Source organism: Ipomoea triloba, chromosome 2, assembly GCF_003576645.1.
Source record: "Ipomoea triloba cultivar NCNSP0323 chromosome 2, ASM357664v1".
In the NCBI taxonomy this organism is placed as follows: domain Eukaryota; kingdom Viridiplantae; phylum Streptophyta; class Magnoliopsida; order Solanales; family Convolvulaceae; genus Ipomoea; species Ipomoea triloba.
The window spans coordinates 26,672,609-26,695,254 of record NC_044917.1 but is presented as its reverse complement, the minus strand read 5'-3'; the positions used below and the strand labels follow the sequence as shown (position 1 = coordinate 26,695,254).

General features: G+C 35.7%; 3 protein-coding genes across 3 annotated transcripts in view; 2 read left to right on the top strand and 1 right to left on the bottom strand.

Annotated features, from left to right (window-relative positions):
* Positions 1-10,397: 10,397 nt before the first annotated feature.
* On the bottom strand, positions 10,398-15,443 carry LOC116010634 (centromere protein C). The gene is made up of 12 exons (XM_031250118.1): positions 15,181-15,443; positions 14,690-14,898; positions 14,514-14,605; positions 14,253-14,355; positions 13,969-14,135; positions 12,876-13,780; positions 12,669-12,806; positions 12,471-12,573; positions 12,124-12,209; positions 11,161-11,254; positions 10,971-11,078; positions 10,398-10,745 (listed from the first exon to the last, which is right to left on the bottom strand). Exons 1-12 carry the CDS (start codon positions 15,334-15,336, stop codon positions 10,633-10,635), a joined length of 2,274 nt encoding a protein of 757 aa, XP_031105978.1. The 5' UTR covers positions 15,337-15,443; the 3' UTR covers positions 10,398-10,632.
* Positions 15,444-19,111: 3,668 nt separating this feature from the next.
* Positions 19,112-20,609, top strand: LOC116004041 (DNA-repair protein XRCC1-like). Its single transcript, XM_031243984.1, has 4 exons — positions 19,112-19,240; positions 19,568-19,852; positions 19,946-20,134; positions 20,523-20,609. The coding sequence occupies exons 2-4, from the start codon at positions 19,604-19,606 to the stop codon at positions 20,541-20,543; spliced, it is 459 nt and encodes a 152-aa protein (XP_031099844.1). The 5' UTR covers positions 19,112-19,240; positions 19,568-19,603; the 3' UTR covers positions 20,544-20,609.
* A 507-nt stretch (positions 20,610-21,116) lies between these two features.
* Positions 21,117-22,646, top strand: part of LOC116004034 (DNA-repair protein XRCC1) — a 4,795-nt gene continuing 3,265 nt past the window's right edge. Inside the window, exons 1-2 of the mRNA XM_031243976.1 lie at positions 21,117-21,396; positions 21,490-21,678. Coding sequence (XP_031099836.1) covers positions 21,148-21,396; positions 21,490-21,678 — 438 coding nt within the window. The 5' untranslated portion in view covers positions 21,117-21,147. The remainder of the gene's footprint in view (positions 21,397-21,489; positions 21,679-22,646) is intronic.

The window sequence follows — 22,646 nt, the reverse complement described above, 5'->3', positions numbered from 1 at the left end:
GTGTGTGTGTGTGTGTGTGTGTGTGTGTGTGTGTGTGTGTGTGTGTGTGTATATATATATATATATATATATATATATATATATATATATATATATATATATATATATATAAGGGTTAAGGTGCGGGGAAGGGTTCCCGTGCGGTTGTGCGGTGATTTATTATTTTTTTTTAAAAAAATTAAACTGATGCACCTTAAACTTCTAATCTACGCACCTTAAGTTGGATTAACATAAATATAACTTTGTAGAGAAAATCTTATAAAGAATATTGTTTGTGTTTTGGAACTAAAAAAATAAAAATAAAAAACAAAAAACAAAAAACAAAAACAAAAACCCAAAAAAAAAAAAAACAAACAAACAAAAGGAAAACAACGCAACTTAAGAAGGAAAAATTGCGCACTGGAACTTGGCTATATATATATATATATATATATATATATATATATATATTGGTTCAAATGTAGACAGTGCTTCTTGTATTACCTGTGCAAATTCACTATTATGTATGTAAAAATGTATAACACAATGTTCGAAAATGCACCACAAAATGCACTACAATTAATAATGCATTTTCGAATACTTTGTGGTGTATTTATACTTATCTAATAGTGAATGATCACACAGAATAAATTGGATTGGAAAATAATACTACTCCTATCCCCCCTAATTAATATAAGACCTGATCCTAAAAAAACTAAAAGAAAATATGTATTGGTCCAGGTAAATCCATTTTTTTATCAATTCTAAAAAAATATATAAATAGAAGAATTTCATGATTTTATTGACCTGACCAGGAAAAAGAAGTTATTGATATGTCATTCTTTATTCATCCAAAGAGACCTCACGATGAGCACTATCTGCACGTACGGATGTATATAGCTAACAGTAACAACAGAGAAAAAGGGTTGATAAGAGCCGGTCTTCTAGAAGCTAAGGAATGATAAATATATGAAGGAAAGGGTGGATAAGAGCCGCTCTTCTAGAAGGAAAGAGACAACAGAGCAAAAAGGTTGTGCGTCTCTGTGGGTGTGACATACATTAATACATTATACAGCTAAGTACTAACTATACAATATGGGCTTTGCTCGATGGTTTCTGATTTCTTTCTGCATTTAGCAGATTCATCACTTCATCTGTTTTTGCAATTTTCATTCATCCAACCAACTCGGGAATCCTTTGTTTTTGTAATTAAAAGGCATCAATTAATATAGCTAAGTATAACTAAATTATAACTAAAAGACATTAAAAAATAGATCTATGAATTGGATTGATTATTGTGGATACATTAAAAACACGCGTGTGCATATTAGGCATTATGATGTGTGCATATTAAGCATGTCTCTATGTTGCACACAACCCATATTGCATATGTATTTTTTCCCCCAATTAATTTCATCCATATATCTATTTTTTTTTAATAGATGAGAATATGAGATTGGTTCTTATATATGGACTCATGGCATGGGGAAGTTGGTTTTAATAGGAATCTCACCATATATACGGTGGTTGATTGGTCGGTCTAATGAAAATCAGAGTAGTCTGAGCAGCTGAGTACAAGGAAATGTAGTAGTATGATCAAGTAAGAGTAACGGAGTAAGTGAGTAGGAGATTATCTCTTAAGTCGAGCTGATTATTTTATTTATATTGCAATAAATCGGTTGGGGCAATAATGTCCAACACCAAGTGCATCTACTTAGCAAGCCCTAGTTGAGAGGTTAAGATGGTCGGCCAAACTAATTGACTGTCATTTCAAACAGGGTGTCCATTATCTATCAGTCGCAGGGCCCATCTACTTGATAGTCTGTCTGTACAAGTTGCGCTAGGTAATTAGTCGAGTTATAGGACCAACTGGTAGACATGACAATTTGTGTTCCGTTTTCATTTTTGTGTCATGTAACATGGGATAATAAGGGGTTTGACCCGTATACGAACACAAATCATTAAACTTAATAGGTCAAAATTAAATTACATAGACAAACATGAATTATATATAACGGCTTGACATGACATGATATCCATATACACAGATTAACACGACATGACATGATTAGATCCACTAACTCATTAATTTACTTTCTCTTTTAAAAAATGAAAAAAAAATTATATCCATTTATCTTGTGTTATAATAAAATACATTATAAATTACATAAAACTTATAATGATACGAAATTTACGTGTCCTGACTGCATATGCATATACTTAGCCTTTGTCCAATTGGCCAATTTTGAAAAGGTTTTAATACTTAGAGAGTTATGTCATGCATGATACACTTTACTTAACTTGCATTAAATAACCAACATGTTGATATGCGGGTCATAAAACAAGGAAAATGTAAAAGTCAAAACTATAAAAGCCACTTAACCTAAATACCTACTTGGTGGTCATAAAACAAGGAATATGTAAAAGTCAAAACTATGAAAGCCGCCACTTATTTATTATTTTTTTTTTTTGGTGCGTACGAGGGGCTAAAGCCCCGATGAAAAGCCGCCACTTATTATTTACCCTTAGTCATATTGTTTATATATTAATTATACTCCGTAATCAAGTGGTGGGTACTCGTGTCATCAAATCAATTAGTTGATAATTATATTCATAATCCGTTTCTTTAGGCTTAATTAAAACCAACCAAAAAAGGGGTAACTTGTGGGAATTATTTACATTAATGAAATTCTCAATCAAAATATTTAATTTCAATCAAGAAAGAAAATTGGTCCTTAAGCAATTCAAACATTGGGCCGGAGCATTTAAACCATTATTGTTGAGTGTAAATATTTAAAAAGTAAATTGATTAAATAAGTCTTTAAATGTTTTCAAAAAAAAAAAATAAGTCTCTAAATCGAGTAAATAACGCAATTGAGTTTTTTTTTTGAAAAATGTTCATTCCATTCTCTTAAATTGGTAAAAAGATACAATTGAGTTATCATCTTACCTATTCAACAAGTTATCAATAGTCTCACGTTACGTTAATTGAGCCTTTATATATACTTTTATTCAAATTTAACAATGACTTAATTTGTCTTTACAATAAATTAAAATTTTTGGTTTACTAAACTATATTTCATTATTATTATTATTATTATTATTATTATTTTGTATTAAATATATTATTATCACTATTGTGAGATTACTCCGAATTTAAATAGTATTTAGTGTCATTGATAATCAGACCTCTTTGTTTTTTAAAAAAAAATCAAGAAATAAAGAAATAAAGAAAAAAATTATAACATCACACTTTTCTACTTCTTACCAAAACTCAATTGATAAGCATGGTTAAAATATTATCTCTTTCTGTGGATAAACAGACAACCAATAACGGTATTAAAAAGTCTTCAAATATAATGCAGTGGTTTTGCATTATATAAGATAGAGTAGAAAACGGCTAGGTGGCGGTGGTAACTGCGCCACTTGTTTGAGGTCCACCAAAAGTGCATTATACTAATACTATACGGCCTGGCCGGAATGGAATATAATATGAAATAAGCATTTATTTAATAGATGAAAAGTTTCATTTAAAATTTATTTTCAATAATACTGGATAGATGTTTGATTCTTGACACAAACATTGAAGGTATGAGTTTGGGTTGAGTTTCCTGTGCACAGAAGTATATAGTTTGGTGTTGAGGCTCCATTACTTTCAGTTCATATATAGTTTATGGTAACTTACTTGGATTTTTTTAAAGTTTTGCACCATGTAATTAACTCAATTTTGCATCATACTTAATAGAGTCTACAAGACTACTAGTATTATGAAGTACTACATACAACATACATCTTAATAGTAATGCATGTTATTCTTATTATATTTGGAACTGTGAATGGTCCACTTCAGTTCATGAACCGGTGTTAATGGTTCACAAAAATATAAATTTTACCTTAACCATACTTATTAGGTTCGAACCTTAACCATAACTTTTTATACTGTTATGATTCAAGTTCGGTTAAAATAGTACACATTTCGAATTTGACCCTTCGATTGAATCGAATTGTTGCCACCTCAATTCCTTATAGGCCTAGAAGTTGATTCATGAGCTTTATGATATAGCATGATAAAATTCGAAACTTGTGTTATTAAAAAAAAAAAAAAGAATATAATATGAAATTGGGTTTAGTTAGCGTCATTATGTGGTAAAGCTGCAGGCCTGCACATGTATGTAGATGGAATGGTTACGTTGTTGAGTAAAGAAAGGGGTGGCAAGCAAGCGGTGCAAGTTGTGGAGCAAAGTGCATCAGCGACACAAATTTGTATGCATACCAATTCAAGTTGAAATGGGCGAATTAGATGAAGGATATATGCAGCGGGGTGGGATGAGTTTGCATTATTGGCAAGTGGCGCCGTTTATTTCACCGGACGGTGCCTCTTGGTGAATGTCAGCTGCCCAGATGGGTGGTTTACGTGTTTCTGTGTCATATCCACGTGCAAGTTGCTTCATATATATATATAGAGAGAGAGGGTATCGTGTTCAGTAAGAACCACCAGCTCAGAAGAGAACTGAGAACGCTTTACAGCGCGCCACGGGTTCAGATGTAGTTGCACCTAACGTAATAATTAGGTGTTGCATGAATGTTAACAAGATAAATTACTTGCACTTGTAAGTGAAAATAGGTGCACAAGTGCAACTAAAATGTATTACAGGTGCAAGTAAAATGTACGTTGAGCTCAATACTAAGTGCATCTAATGTTATAACTAGTTGCACATAACGTTAGAAGTGGGTGCACCGAGGTGCATGAATGTTAACAAGGTAAATTACTTGCGGGTATTCTATTTGCACCACCCAAAATTCTATTTACACCACCCTTTAATAGGTTTGATAGCTTTATAGGTGGTGTAAATAGAATTTGCTATTTACACCACCTTCATTAAAGTTGGTTAAATATTATATTTTCTATTTAAAATATTTATTATTTATTATTTATTTATATTTTTAATTGTGATAGAATAATAATTTTGTCTATAATATTTTGTAATTAAATATTTAAAATATTTATTTTTATTATTATTTTAAATTGTGATAGTATAATAATTTTGTGTATAATAATTTTTAATTACTTTTTGTAGTATCTAATGTTTAATAAATTTTCATGATATTCTTTATAACTCAAATTTTTTGTATGCATTATTTTACTTTATTATAATAATATAATAAATTAATTTTCAATAGCTAAAAACAGTAAAAACACATTAACATCACAATAAAATATAAAAAGAAAATTTTCATTGATTACCTATTTGTTTTATATGTCGCATCTATCAACAAGACATGTGGAAATGCACACCACTTTTCCAGAGATTTAGGATGAACAAAGAATAAATCTTCCAACTCATTTGTTGCATTATTAGTACGGCTCTCATGCACATAACCATTGTCATATAAAAAAGACATAACAACTTGCATTTGAGTTTTACCTGCTTTCTCCAACATCTGAATTTTTTGGCGTGCATTGTATATGGTTTTTGTAGTGGAAACATTATTCGGATTTTGCCTCTTCACAGATGCTAAAATATCTCGCGGTTTCACATGCATTGCTGATAAATGTTCCACCAATTGAACTTCATTTATTGACAATCGCCTTGCATAAGGGTGACCTTCAAGGTGCAGCGCAGGCTCATGATTATGTATTCCACATATTACTCTTACCCTCCAACAACCATCAACACACATGTATTTTCCCTCCAATTGGAATGGACTACTAATTTTTTTTGTGCCCGTATTTTTTGATAATATTTTTTTTTGGCTCGTAAGTACCACTACGGTCACACTGAATTGGAATTAGGTATTGGAATTAGAATTTTAAAAAATAAAGGTATTGAAATCAGAAATATTATTAAATTAAATTAAATTAAATTAAATAACTATTTAAAAATTAAAAAAAATATTAAAAAAAAAAACAAAAAACAAAAAACAAACAAAAAAAAAAACAAAAACGGAGCAACCCGTCCGGCGAGGGGTTGCTCTGTTTTGTTTTTTGTTTATATATATATTGTTTCTAAAATTTTAAATTGTTATTCAATTTAATTTTGTTTAAATAATATTCATTGTATTTCAATACCTTTTTTTCTGAAAACTCTAATTCCAACACCTTGTTGTTTTGAATACTCTAATTCCAACACCTTTTTCTTTGTGTAATTAATTCAGTTGACCATGGTGGTGTAAATAGCCATATTTATACCTTATTGCTATTTATACCAACTATAAAGTTATTGAAATTTGTAATATTTTAAAAATTTCAATGTTATTTGCACCATGGGTGGTAGGAATAGCAACACCCTTACTTGCACTTGTAAATGAAAATATGTGCAAAAATAGATGCACTTGTAAGTGAAACTAGGTGCACTTATAACACAATTACTTCCACCAAAGTTCGAGTTATTTACGACGTTCGAGTTATTACGACTGCGAAGCGTTCTCAGTTCTCTCCTAGGAGATGGTTCGTACCTGAGCGCGCCCGTATATATATATATATAAGATCATATGAGATCACCTGTTTATGTGAGATTGTGAGATCAAATCTTGTGCATCAATGTAATAATTTAATGGTCTAGATTGATTAAGATTCTAAATTGAAGAATATGCGAACGATGATTAAATGTGTGCCAACGGAGTGGGTGTGTCAATCGATCTAGACCATTAAAATTTTTAGATTGATGTACAAGATTTGATCTCACAATATTTTAATGGTCTATATTGATTAAGATCTCAAGTTGAAGTGTGTGCGAAGGGCGATTAAATGTGTGTGAACGTGTGTGTCAATCAATCTAGACCATTAAAATTTATTAGATTGATGCACAAGATTTGATCTCACAATATCACCTAAATAGGTGATCTCATAGGAACCATCCCCTATATATATGATGGATTTAATTAACCTAGGTAGATCGAATCAATAAACCCGATAAATTAAGGATAATGTAAATGAATAGGAAAAATAGGCAAAACAAGGGTTGTAGGGTCACGGTGACCAAATATTGTATTATGTTACGGTTGTCAAGCTATTACAAGACAATGTAATGGTATTACACGAGTAGTTTAGGACCAAGAAGATAGGAATGTCTTAATGAGACAATAAGAAAGCATTTTATACATGCTAAACTCCCTAACCACCCTCTAAAAAGGGGAGTTGGTTGTAACCGCCTCCCTAAAAAGAGGGAGTTGGTTGTAAGAAACTTGGATTGCGCCCGGCCGAGCACCCCCTGGGCCAAGCACTCCAGTCGAGGCGCTAGGTCAAGGCCCAAGCATGGGCTCAGCCTAGGCCACCGGGGTTGAGCACGGGTCTCTACCTCAAGGCCCCGGGTCCGCTTGAGTCCTCCTTGCTCTGTCTTCTCGGGTCGGCTTGCTCCATTTATAATACATCCATCATCAGTCCCCCACTCTCTAAGCTATGAGAAGTCGTCAGCAAAAGAGAGTATTCCTGCTCTGACCTTGATCAACACGGTGTTATCCCCTTCCACAAGCCTCATGTTTGCTCCTTAGCTTCTTGTATAAACCTTCGGACTTACGGGTTTACTTTACTCTTTTCGTGCATCCTTACTTGAACATCTAGCTCCTTCTCGGCGTGCTTCCTCGCCTTGGGCTGGTCTATGAGGTAGCAACCTTTGTTAGAAAGAGCCGGGCTCGAAGGTGCCCCTAGCCGAGGCCACCCTAGGTGGGGTCGCCTTGAGAGGCCTAGGCTCGAGTCCCCTAGTGGCCCCTCTTGGCCGTACTCGATTATACTTGGTGATTGTTCGCCTTTCCTTGGCGGGCTTGGACTCTACTTAAAGGTCGGACCTCCCGCCGTGGACTAGTTTTTGGATTTTGATTTTTTTTAACGTAGTATGTAGTTGTTTGGCCAAGGGTACACTTGGTAAAAAAAACTCTTCCGTTGGGTGGCTAATGAGGTCGGACTTCTTGCCCCCTTAGGGTGATAGCTCTTCGACCCGAGTCGTGATTTGTATGATTAAGTTGCACCATTTTAAAACCTTAGGTGCGTGATTTGTGTTCTTAAGGTGTGTGGTTTGTGTATATAAGGTGTGTCGGCCTAAAGCTTTAGGTGCACGTGATTTTTGTTTTTAAGGTGCTTTGTTTGTGTGCTTAAGGTGCGTAGTTTGTATACTTAAGGTGCGTAACCGCACGGGAACCCTTCCCCACACACACACACACACACACACACACACACACACACACACACATATATATATATAGGGTAGAGTTCAGGTGTGGCCGCCTCTTAACGTGTGAACAATGCGGGCTCACCACTATGTATACAGATATACAGCACTCAGTGTTAGAAAATACACCACACAAATATGCACCGTTAGGTACACATCACCAAAAAATACACCACTAGGTATGCAAATATACACCACACAGTGTTAGCAAATGCACCATTAGAGGCAGGGGAGTTATGGTGCATTATTTTGGGTGTGTGGTGTGTTTTGTGTATTTTCATTGTGGTGCGTTTTATAACATTGAGTGGTGCATTTTCTAACATTGAGTGGTGTGAACCGCACCGACCGCACGGGAAAGGCGGCCACATTTGAACATATATATATATATATTGCTTAATTTGTAATGTAAAATAATAAATTGAAACTTTTAAATTTATTTATAAATTTTATAACTAAGCTCTTCGATCTTTCCACTTTGATTGGAAGGTGGCCACGGAAGATAATAACCTCAGTTCCAATGATAATGGTACAACAATTGATCGTTGGACCAAGTTTCAATCGGGTTTTTTTTAAAAATTAATTGTGAATGCGGCTATCAACAAAGAATTTACATATATGGGGTTCGGTTGCATTCTCAGGAACGACCTAGGCCAAATTGTTGCAGCAAGAGGATCTCAACAGAGGGGAGTTTATTCTTCGAGTGAAGTGAAAGCAATGGCAATTCGAGAAGTACTTAGTTGGTTAAAACTTCATAACTTTGATAGCATCCACATAGAAACGAATTCTTTTCAAGTCGTCCAAGGCTTCAACTCTAACAAAGGAGAATCTTCATTTCATTTGATTCTTAGAGATATAAAAAATCATGAGTAGTTTCACTCAAGTGTTTTTATCTTTCATTAAGGGGGTGTTTGGTTGGATGGAAAATATTTTTCATGGAAAAGGTTTTCTTCAAAGTGGAGGTAAATGTTGTGTTATGTTGTTTGGTTGGATGGAAAATCTTTTCAATTGGAAAAAACTTCCTCAAAGTGAAGGAAAACAAAATCTGAACAAAAGATTGGTATTTTGTTTTCCTTAGGACTTGGGAAGAAAGTATAACACGATTGGACTATTTTACCCTCAAATTTTTTTTAATTACACAGGGCATAATAATATAATTTATTATCACTATTATTGTTAAGGACATATTAGTATTTATATTCATAATTCTTTATCATTCCAAACTCAACCAAACAATGGAATTCATATTCCCAATAATTTCTTTTCTACCAACCAAATAATGAAATTTATTTTCTTGGTAATTTGTTTTCCATGAAATTTGAATTCCATTTCCCTTGAAATATTTTTTGACAAATCAAACGGGTTGTCACTATGTAAGTGATCTGCAAATCAGGTAGCCCAAGTGTTAACTAGATAATTTGTTTCCATGTTTAATTGGTTGGAATGGTTTTTATATCCTCCCTCTATCATTTGTACTGTTTTATCCTCTGATTTGATTTAATGAATTCTTCGTTTTGTTTTAAAAATAATAATAATAATAATAATAAGTTAAAAAAAAAATGTTGAGCAGGACCACTTGGTCTTCACGGAATGACGCCTTCATCATGCTCGACGACCCCTCTCCACAATCATTAGTCTTTATCCTTAATTTTTATTTTATTTGAGTGGTAAGGTGTCAAGGCAACAGCGGATGGTAGAATGAATAATAATATAGCCCGCCCAGACTTCTAGAAAGAAGAGTAGAAGACAGCATTGGGTGTTCCGAAAATGACTTTTATGCCAAGTTTTGGATAAGGATTAAGGATCGGATGATTTTTAGATTTAATGCACAGAAACACATCACTTTCCAACTAGTTACTCATCTCCATTTTTTTTATTAAATAAATTCACATTCTTATCTCATTACCGATTACCTATAAAATATCTATCTCTCGAGTCTCTAGAAATAAGAGTAATGCATACATACGTACATATGGTGGGTCCGCTCAATTATTAAACACATGAAATTGATATGATAGAGTTTGATATTTTGAACCGCGAGGGCACAGTAATCATTCATGTGTAACTAATTTTTATTTTTTTATTTTAAAAAAATTACAATATACACCGTATTTTTTTAACATTTTGTTTAGTTAACTATAATCAATACAAATGTTACAAGTACGTACATACCTTGTCTGTTCCGAAGAATAACATTAGATAAAGCATTAGTGATTATTATTTTTAAAATTAAAAGTCCTTATCAATCACTTTTCATTACGTAACTAAGTTTTTTTTCATTATGTAACTAAAGTGATTTATGCAATTAGCTGATAAACTCAAAGAAAATGAATTGTTGACACATTTCAGGGCTTTGGAAAGTAATAGCATATGATAAAAGCAGTGAGTCGATATAATAATCCGCAATCACAAAATTCCATCCACCCATTATGCTGAGTTGAGTTGAGTTGTGTTGCGTTTTGCATTTTCCCCACACACTAGTATTAAATGCTTAGTAACGAGCTGCCAGATCTACAACCTCTTTGTACTCATCTGAAATATAAGACTTCACTTTCATATTTCCCACCGATGGAGATACATACTTTACACCAACAAGCTTCATGCCTGCAATATTTATTTTGTTAACAATAATATCAATTCACTATTATTACGGAGTATCTTTTTTGAGAATGTAACAACAAAATTTAAAACTTTCTCAATGTATGGCATGGCATCAAACTCTTTTCCTCTACAAGGAATAACATTCTTAACACACCCATGCAGGAAAAGCAATAAACAAAACACAGATGCCAAAAAACTGACAGTATTAATATGGAAGGAAATACTCACTCTCATTAACACGCCCAAATAATAATCTTTCGCCTTTCCAAAATTCCAATGGCCTGCTCTTGATTCTTTTGCTTCGTCTCACCCCATTCTCAAACAGCGTGCCTGCATCTGTCAACATAAAAATTTATAATTATCCAACCCAAAAGATCATAGCAGTCAGTCGTTATGGATTAGTATATATGAGTCAAACCTGCAAGACTGGGCCTGAATTTAAGTGCTTTCCTTTCACGATTTCCAGGCAGGGAACTGTTTTTTCTCGGTTGCTTTTTGGTCAATGGATGCTTCTGAAATTTGCAAGCCAAACACATCCTAATTACAAACAACTTGAAAAGAAAAAGATGTTCTCCACATATGCATAATGCATGCACCAATGCATCTATTACTTCACAAACCATGTTTTCAATTCTAATGTATAATGAAACTAGATATGTTGCTATGTAACTACATTCAGCGTCCAATATAACTGTATACTATTTAGAATTCAATTAGATGTCAAAATCCAGTCTACAAAAGAACCAACACTAAAACACATATCCATTATGTAAACAAATTAGCAATGCAAAATTCTTGGCTACAATGCTCCACACACTGGCTTACTGGAGCAAATGAAAGATTAAACAAAACTTATTACACGGCCAGAAAAACAAGTTTCAAATAGAGGGAGAGATAAAAATAACATCTGGTTTAAGTTAAGCAAAAAAGAAAAGGAGTTGAACAAGCGACTTCACCAATAAGGAATTTCCTGGAGTGCAAAATTTTCACAGCTATTTTTATTTTAATACAAGAATCTTAAAATTCATCAAGAATCTATTTTATTTTATATTCTAGATCATTTTATCTCTGCTACGAAAGATGAAGGTGGACACATTTGCACATTTTTCTGATGATCAAAATTCATCCAGGTAGTTAGACAGTCAAGTAATTCCATAATTTATCTGTTATGGTCTTTCCCAGCCATCTTCACAGATGATCATCTAGAACTACAGTTCCTACGGAGAAATCATATTTCACACACTGCAATGTGCAGACGCTTTAAACATACATGATGCACTTCCTTTTTCAAACAAAGATTCACTTAATGCAAAAGTGCAAATTAAAAAGACATCCCAGTTTTGACTGCAAAGCAATAAAAGAAGATGATCAAAGAGATAACCATGATATGTTGTTCAGGATTAATATCAGGCAATGCACTTTGCATATCCATTAAGTGGTTCTGAACAGCAGCAGAATTTGATTGATCTGCAAAACAAAACAAAAAAAGGACAAGAAATGTCTGAAAAATCTAGCTACAAGCTAATATTTCCAAGCCTCAGAAAACATAGACGGAAAATTTCTTGTGGTGTGATTTATTACTAGTTAAGTAATAGAGAAAGTTCATCCAAGTTAATAAGCCTTAAAATGACTAATACTAAATCAAAACACAATTACAGAAGCTCAAAGAAATATTATGTTAAAGTTAACAGATGGATTTTGGAATATGAAGAAAGCAACAAATCATACCAGATGGATTCTGATTGTCACTCCAGTTCTCACTTGTGTGTGCATCATTGCCATTGTGCTCTTGTTCTTCTGGAAATGCTGACATTGATGGCATATCTTCAACCTGAAATATATGTGTCTATAAGCTAGAAAATACATAATTACCAACTTATGTGAATGTCATACACCGTTCTTCATAGATAAAGTGGAGAATCTCACGTGCTCATCCGTTCGGCAAGATACATTATTCTGAATATCAGTTTCAGTTTCATTGGAAGTGTTAGTTTTGTCATCAGCTTCCACTTGTACTTGAGCAGGAGACAGACCTTGCATAAATATGCATGTGTCGTGCATTTTCTACAATCAATAACAATTTAGCCACCCTAAAAATTATTGTTAATCAAAAATAGCAGGAGGGAAAAAAACCTCTTTGTCTGTGATGTCATGCCCACTGGGTTGAACTTCAGTGTCCCTATTTTGCATGCCTGAGTTTTCATCAGCAGTCCTGATATCCATATGATTCCAGCCATTGCAACGCTCCATGCTCCCATGAGAATCACCTTGCCCAACAGCTATAGTCTCTCCACCTGAGTTCTCCAAAGACTGCTCATTATTTAACTGCTCCAAACCCCTCATAACCATACGACCTGCATCAGTGTGACCACCGCAGTCACCCATCTGAGCATGAGATCCACCACCGCAGTCACCCATCTGAGCATGAGATCCACCACCGCAGTCACCCATCTGAGCATGAGATCCACTATGGCTGATATCTATATTAGAACTTTGTGCATTTGTATCTGCAGATCTGTCAGCTTGATGGTCTGAAATGTTCATTCCTTTAATGTTACATTCTCCATGCAAATTGCCTGATTTGCTGAAATCCTTCGCCGAACCAACCTGATCTGAGCTCTTGTTAATGTCATTCAGATCAATATTAAGTGGTGAGAATGGATCCCTGAGTGGATTTGATTTTAAAACCTGTTTTCTTAACAAAGCCAGAGAAGAAAATGGGCTTTTTGGTGGGGTGGGAGAAGTTAAATTACTTTGCAGACTTTCCTCCCTCTGTCTCTTGTCACTAGTCCTTTTATCTGAATTCGGTAATCCCAACACCGACTTCCTAGCCTTTGGTATCCTCTCACCCAATGTCATATAGTCAGTTCTAGCAGCAGGGAATTCAGGCATGCACAAGGCAGAAAGATCAGGAGGTTTCATTTGAAACTGCTCCTGCAGTAAGGACAAAACCCTATCACCATCTAAGTCCTTAGCATCACGAGACAGGAGTTCATCCAAAATAGCACTGACCCTGCTTTCTTTTTCAGTTATTAAGCCTGTGAAAGAGAAAGGTAACTTTGTTGATGAAAAACCCCAAATATAAAAAGCAAACAGACAGACAATGCTTAAATGAACTAGGGTAAAGCAGGAGTATTATTTCAACAACAATAACAGAACCTGCAATGACATCATTTTACAGTTGAAACTCACAGATAACTCTTTTGCTTCAATAGCAGGTACTCACCTGTGAGTTCTAATTCCCCTAGCTCAACATCATTACTGTTTTCTTTCTGCAAATCAGATTTCAGTGCACAAAGATCATCCTGCTTTAATGTTTCTTGTGAGGACATATCTATATCATTGTCATCAGGTGGCACTGATGAAAAGCGGTGCTTGTATCTAACTGATTTCCTGTATTAAAAAAGAAAAAAAAAATCTTTAATAATTGCAAGAAAAAAGCAGAAAACAAACCAAAGTAAGGAGGACCCAACATCTCTAGATGACAGCTAATGAAATTCTTGAACATACCCCAAGATTCCTGGTCTACGGCGCCTTGCAGTAGTGGGCAAATTGTTGATATTTGAGTCATCAGCTACAACACCCATCTGCCTGTTAAGTTCTTGTTTGGCATCTTTACATCATGCAAAAATAAGCCAAAGAGTCATAGCAGTTAGTGCAAGAGAACAAATAGGTTACCAGGAAAAAAAAAAAACGCACGCATCATATGATTCAAACTTAAAATAATATTATAGAGGCAGGTAAGGGAGGGATCAGGGAAATAATATTTACTTTCTAACTTCTCGCATGCTAAGAAATATTCTTCTGGGTCCTGAAGTTGCTCAACGTCCAAACTTGATTCCAAGCTAATGTTAGGCTGACTGCTACAGGAATTGTAAGGTTAATCACTGCCATAATCTTCAAAAGAAGGTCATTTCAATGAAAACAAATCAGGGTTGAGACTTTACCTAGTATCAGGCTTCATAGAAAACCGAGCCCTTTTCCGGCCAAGTCCTGGCCTTCGCTCTCGAGGCTTCTCCTTTTCCACCTTTGCAGCAACATGATCATCTAAATCCAAAGATGCCTTAAATCTTGGAAAATTAGCATTCAGAATCTCTGAACCATTATCGACAATGGCCTTGGACTCTTCTAGAAGCTTTTCAGCATTCCTTAGTCCCTTCATGACAATGAGTAATAAATCAACATTATTAACTACTGTTACTATGTTATAATTTGGATTTATACTAGGAAATAACAAATGCCCCAAAGTTGACCAAGTTAGCAACACTGCCGATTACTACACTTACATCCTACTTCAATAACAAAGAAATGAAAAATAAATACTTCGAATCTCTTAGCATGTGAGCATAAGTTCATATGAATAACCTACGAGAACCAAAAACAAACAAATAACAGGAACAGCGAAACTTGAATAAAGCATATAGATCGAGAAGAGTACCATAGACTTCATGAATTGGTGAATTGAGTCGAGGTTGTTCGGTTCAGAAGGCATTGAAGCTTCAGACTGAACCCTAATTGTTTGGGGTAAAAGAAGGAGGCCGGCGAAGGCACGGAGCGGGTCGGGTGGATCCATTGTCAGAGGCTCAGTCGTCATCTTCCCATAAATCCTGAGCTAAGAGCGTAATCTGAAGGATCTTATGCGCGAGAAGCCGAGGAGGACTGAGGATCCGGCCAAATTTTGAAACAAATAATTGAGCGGGATTGAGCGACTGGATAAAGAATAATAAGAGGGGTGAAATCAATTTTTTTTCTTTGCAGATATGCCCTTATATTATCTCTACTTTTATTCTGCCCGCAATCTTTCTTTCCCATTCATGCTCTATAATCTTTGAATTTAAAACTTTGTTCCATTTCTCATGATTCATGATTTTTTTTAATACAACTAACTCTATTAGATTGTAATATCGCATGACCTCCCATATGGGAGAACCACTACTCTGTTATTTGAGCACAAGGTGCTTGTGCTTGGCAGCCTGATTCGTGATTTTTGGTTGTCCTAACTCCTAAATCCTAATCACCATTCTAGTTACAATTACAATAAATAAAAATCATAGCTTTCAAGGAATTTTAAAAAGTTTCTATTTTGAACTTGTTAAATTACTTATATGTCGTTTAAACTTTTTTTTAATGAAAGGGAAGGGGACCACAAAACCAAAACTAGTTATCGATTCTCAAAAGACTCTTGTCCTTCATAATGCTCCCCATGACATAGCTAGGAGGACTCTCAAGCTCAATCCAGTCACATCGCTTCCTTATCACAAGTTTAGCAAGTACGTCAGCCACCGTATTATTATCCTGAAGTATGTAAGTAATCTTGACCTCCCATTCTTTTTTTATCCAAGCTTTGCAAATGTTAATAGTATCCCCACACGGTCCGACCAGGTTGGCCTCGCCGTTTATCCAGATCACCACCTCTTTAACATCACTTTTAATCCACACTTTGGCTATGTCGTTTAAACTTTTTAATGCTTTTTAAGTCATTTTTTCTTGTCATTTTGTACTAACTAGCATTGTACCTGTGTGATTCACGAATCAAAAGTTAAATACGCTCTCTCTCCCATTTTACCTATCATGTTTACTATTCATTGGTCAAATCAACTATTTCTTCATTGTCATTTTTTTTAATTATTTTTAAATTTTTTTTTTGTGGTTAATAGTACTTTTAGTGTAGTTTCTAAATATATACATTTTATATACTAATAATAAACTTAATATTATGAAAATTTGAATTCAAAATAACTTCAGTCAAGCCTCGTTAACATAACTAGACAAATAAAATGGGACGGAATGAGTAAAATTATCATTACTCAAGTTTAAAAAATAAGTTGCAACTATACAATATATGATTTTTTTTATAATACAATATATGAATTTTATTAGAGAAATATTAGTTAAGAGATTAAAAAAATATTTGTAGATGAATTTCACATTCCAAATAGATTACAAATTGTCAAACACTTTGATGGGTAAATACGCATAAAGGACTAATCCGTATAACCGGTTCATCAAGAAGGAACTCAACCGGTCTGTCATAGTCATCAACCTGACTGGAATAAATTACTTGTGATCAACCGGTCTGCTTGTGCCGATAGGCCTCGTGACAAAATGCTCTCGGTTCACCCTTGGAATTGCCCCGACAGAAAGTCACCCGACCGGTCTACCGTAGGATGACCGGTCAGTCAATTAGGTGACGCAACCTGCAAGCCGAAAACCTAACTTACACAACAAGTAAGACAATCCAACTTGCGCTCTGCAACCTCAACCAGTCAACCTACGCGTAGCCTGCAAAGTGACCGCTTGACCAAGCCAACAAGAAGACGCCACATCAAGCCACTTGCAGCTGGTGCATTAAATGCGTCAATCCAATTGTAACAATTACTACTTACTACTTGTAATCATCACCCTGCAACATCAATCTACATCGCGGTCTACACCTCGTGTAACCGTTCAATTGCAATCTGCGCTTCGTAACAGCAGCCTGCTCACCTTGTAATAGCAGTATTCTCACCCTATAACAACAGTCTGCTCACCCCGCAATTGCAACCTGCACTATTCTAGCGACCTGCTTGTAACCACTTACCACTTGGAACACCACTCAGCCTCGAACTGCCCAATCGCCCTATGGTAGACCGATCGGTTGACCTACGAGCGCTTTCCCACTTATTCACAAACATACGTATTCGTAGTGTAACCGTAACCCCCGATTCCATTTACGCTAACATTGACATCGCCCATGGGGACGCGAGCGAGACACTCTATTTGTCCCGATACTTTTTTCACCTTACTTGTTTAAGAGGGCAACCAGCATGAAGAGTCAGAGCCAGGGTTACGTGCAAAGGGAAGGCTCAACCCGTCAGGTTGGACATCACCCCGACAATGTGGTCGAAATGCTCCCCGAGGATGATCTACGTCGACAGTTGGACCGGTCGAGAGGCTTGATGAATGAGCTCACATCTAACCCGCAAGACATGATACACAAACCACCTAACCAACCGGTCAGAATCCCGACCAGCAAGCTGGACACACAAATTTCCACCCCACCATTTCGCTACCAATGAATGGCACGACCAACCCAAATCTTCATATGCCGATGCGTACGCTATGCTACCCCCTAACGGGTCAGATGCCGCCTCCAACACTAGGAGCGTTGGGAGGAAACCCCATTTAAGGAACATCACCACAAGAGATTTGCTTACATGCATCAACCGTGCCTTGGGGCTCCGGGGTATTATGTCATGGCTCCAACTCCCCCATGTGATGGTAACCCCTCAAATTTCTGTTGTATAACATCAGTAACCAGTAGCTCGGCATTCTCAAAGGCAGTCGCATTTGTAACCCCGAGATTGTGATCCAGAAGAGATTTAATCAACAGATCGATCGTGAAGACCCGACCAAGAAGAACGTCAAGATCATAGTCAACCTGACGCTGCTCAAAGTATGAGTGCCTTCGATCGCATTCGGAAGAGTGTTAGGTCTCGATTAGGGGCTCAAGATGACCATGTCCGATCGAGGCAAAAATCATGAAAGACTGCAGAAACAGAGTGAAGCAGCACTGGTAGTGCGTCGCGATCCAGAAGGGAAGACATGACAGACCGATTGGCCAGTCGAATGGGTGACTGACCGGACAGGAGGAAGTGACGTCCAAACAGGGAGGATAGTCCCCGTTGTCAGTTTGCCAGATAATTCTACATTACCAGACTGCATATTAAAACTCTTAGAATTCAACATCTCTCGAGAAGCAGATAATTCTTTTTCAAGTTTCGCATTATGTAGGGAGAGCTTTGTGAATTCTTTAGCTCAACAAGAGGAAGAAAAAGGCCAAATAATGAAAAGACTAATTTACCCCTACACATAACCCCTCACTAACTAGACATAAACGGAATGACCATTGTTGGAACAATTTTAAAAGTATCATTTCGTCCAAATTAAAATACGATGACCAATTTTAAAAAATCAACATAATCAGCGGACCATTATTGGAATTAACTCTAAAAAAAAATCAAAACTTTTAGTTTGCCAAGCGGGCTGCTAGGCAAACTATTGAAAATAAATGGAGCCTTGAGGCTCTAAGGGGAGCCACTGTGCGACCCTATTCTTTTTTATTTTTTATTTTTCTTTATTATTATTATTATTATTATTATTATTATTATTATTACACACACACTAACCGCAAATCTAAACAATTAATTTTACTAAACATATTTTACAAACCACTAATACAATCCTCTGATCAAACCACTAATACAATCCGCTATTTGATAACCGCTAACAGAATTCACTGCCGCTAAATGCTAATATAACCAAACAAGCCCTTAATCAATTAAAACCGGCAATGTTAACGAGTTTTGTTCCACATTGTTGACGCTATTTGGTATAGAAGCTCTTTAAGTAGCCGCAGAGTCGAAGAGCGGTCGGTCCGGACTCCTGGGCAGTAACGTTGGCTGAGCCACTTTCCATGCTGTTGAATCTCCGTTCCATAATTTTATTCTTCAACGGTGGTAAGGACTTCGTATTATGTGCTTACATTAGCTTTGATTTCTCTATGTCTGGCATTCAATTGCATCCCTGCGAATTTTTGCTGTGAAATTTCCGGTTTTGGATTGAATATATACGGCCCTTGGGTTCTGCTTAGCCTTTAGGTTAGAAAACTTGTATTCACCATTGAATTTTAGCACATTACTGGAAACAAATTGTAATCTGTAAATTCTTCACTGAAGTCATAGCAAACCTCTTGGGCACATATATATTTTTAATTGATATAATGGGAACTTGTTGGTTTTGTTGGTAACTTTTGATATTCAATTTGATATATGTAATCTTTGCAGTTGTATGAAAGCCAGTAGTTAGACAGAATCATCAGCATGTCACAGGCAGGCAGAGATAGAGACAGTAGTAGGAATGGAAGAAAACGGAATCTTCCTTCGTGGATGGGGTCAAGGCAAGATACACGTAATGTTGAGGGGAATAAACGTGCTCATGTGGGTGATCAAGAAGGAAGTGAGGAAGGTGAGACCTCTAAAGTGTCGAAAAACCACAGCAAAACACAGAATGCTGAAGTTGAAACTGAACCAAACTCTGATTTGGGTACCTCAAACTTCTCAAAATTAATGGTACTGCTGTGATCTTTAATTTACTGGTATTTGTATAGTTTTGCCTTTTTTGTTTATCTCAAATGAGTTTATTGATCGTATTGATTAGTGCAGGAGGGTGTCGTCTTTGTTCTATCAGGCTTTATTAATCCTGAACGTGGTACACTGAGGTCTCAGGCGTTAGAGATGGGAGCTGAGTTTCAACCTGATTGGAATTCAAATTGCACCCTTTTGGTCTGTGCATTTCACAACACTCCAAAGTTCCGGCAAGTTGAGGCAGATCTTGGAACTATTGTATCCAAGGTTTATTTTTTTCTTTTATACTTTGATGAATGATCTATTGATAATGATTCATATGCTTCATGTTTGTCAGATGCAATGCATGTATTGAATGGGCTGTTGGGCTATCATAACTGCAAAATTAGTTTCCTATTAGATAGTGAAATACCCAGTCAAGCATTCAAGATTATTATGTCAGTGAAAAGATGAATACTTTTAACTGACCCTTTACATTATGTTGGAACACTCATCTTTCCGCACTTTCTTTTGTCTTCAAAGTCATTAGAAATGTACTGTTTTGTTTCTCATAAATATCTGGATTCTGTTCTCATTGTGAGTTTTCTTGGATAATCTGATTCTACCAGTCATAATATTTGTTGGAATCATAAAGCTTTGCACTACAATGACACAGGAAGAAATGTGGAAAGAATGATCCTTCCAACTTCCAAGTTCTAAGGCACTTGGACATTCTTGCCAAAACAGGTAAAGAATAGAGAAAGAGAAGCAACTAGCTCAAGAAGAATAGAAGTTTGTTGGAAGTTGGATGGTCATGCCAAAGCCTACTAGTATTTTATATAGGAAACACTAATCCTTCTTCTATTAATAGTCATAAGAGAAAATATTTAATTTAGCAAATAAACAAAATAATAGTACCCTTAACATTGTGCTTTTAAATCTAAGGGCAAAAAACACAACTATCCCTGATCATTGTAGGAAACTAGCCTGGATTCCTCTTATGCCCTTGATTTCCCAACATACTAGATCTTGAAGAATTGATGAAACTTAGGGATCAAAGCTCTTGTATCATGTACTTATCAGAAAAATAATATGTACTATATTTAGCAGGTATCCCCAAACTTTCATTCATTTCACTCTGCCTATAGATGTGGAGTCTTAATCTTTGAACAAAGTATCGATAGCTCTACAACGCTGTAGATGCATGTGGCATTGATGCTGATTGGGTGATGCTGCCCTTGTTTTTTTTTTTTTTTTNTTTGCAGTTGTATGAAAGCCAGTAGTTAGACAGAATCATCAGCATGTCACAGGCAGGCAGAGATAGAGACAGTAGTAGGAATGGAAGAAAACGGAATCTTCCTTCGTGGATGGGGTCAAGGCAAGATACACGTAATGTTGAGGGGAATAAACGTGCTCATGTGGGTGATCAAGAAGGAAGTGAGGAAGGTGAGACCTCTAAAGTGTCGAAAAACCACAGCAAAACACAGAATGCTGAAGTTGAAACTGAACCAAACTCTGATTTGGGTACCTCAAACTTCTCAAAATTAATGGTACTGCTGTGATCTTTAATTTACTGGTATTTGTATAGTTTTGCCTTTTTTGTTTATCTCAAATGAGTTTATTGATCGTATTGATTAGTGCAGGAGGGTGTCGTCTTTGTTCTATCAGGCTTTATTAATCCTGAACGTGGTACACTGAGGTCTCAGGCGTTAGAGATGGGAGCTGAGTTTCAACCTGATTGGAATTCAAATTGCACCCTTTTGGTCTGTGCATTTCACAACACTCCAAAGTTCCGGCAAGTTGAGGCAGATCTTGGAACTATTGTATCCAAGGTTTATTTTTTTCTTTTATACTTTGATGAATGATCTATTGATAATGATTCATATGCTTCATGTTTGTCAGATGCAATGCATGTATTGAATGGGCTGTTGGGCTATCATAACTGCAAAATTAGTTTCCTATTAGATAGTGAAATACCCAGTCAAGCATTCAAGATTATTATGTCAGTGAAAAGATGAATACTTTTAACTGACCCTTTACATTATGTTGGAACACTCATCTTTCCGCACTTTCTTTTGTCTTCAAAGTCATTAGAAATGTACTGTTTTGTTTCTCATAAATATCTGGATTCTGTTCTCATTGTGAGTTTTCTTGGATAATCTGATTCTACCAGTCATAATATTTGTTGGAATCATAAAGCTTTGCACTACAATGACACAGGAAGAAATGTGGAAAGAATGATCCTTCCAACTTCCAAGTTCTAAGGCACTTGGACATTCTTGCCAAAACAGGTAAAGAATAGAGAAAGAGAAGCAACTAGCTCAAGAAGAATAGAAGTTTGTTGGAAGTTGGATGGTCATGCCAAAGCCTACTAGTATTTTATATAGGAAACACTAATCCTTCTTCTATTAATAGTCATAAGAGAAAATATTTAATTTAGCAAATAAACAAAATAATAGTACCCTTAACATTGTGCTTTTAAATCTAAGGGCAAAAAACACAACTATCCCTGATCATTGTAGGAAACTAGCCTGGATTCCTCTTATGCCCTTGATTTCCCAACATACTAGATCTTGAAGAATTGATGAAACTTAGGGATCAAAGCTCTTGTATCATGTACTTATCAGAAAAATAATATGTACTATATTTAGCAGGTATCCCCAAACTTTCATTCATTTCACTCTGCCTATAGATGTGGAGTCTTAATCTTTGAACAAAGTATCGATAGCTCTACAACGCTGTAGATGCATGTGGCATTGATGCTGATTGGGTGATGCTGCCCTTGTTTTTTTTTTTTTTT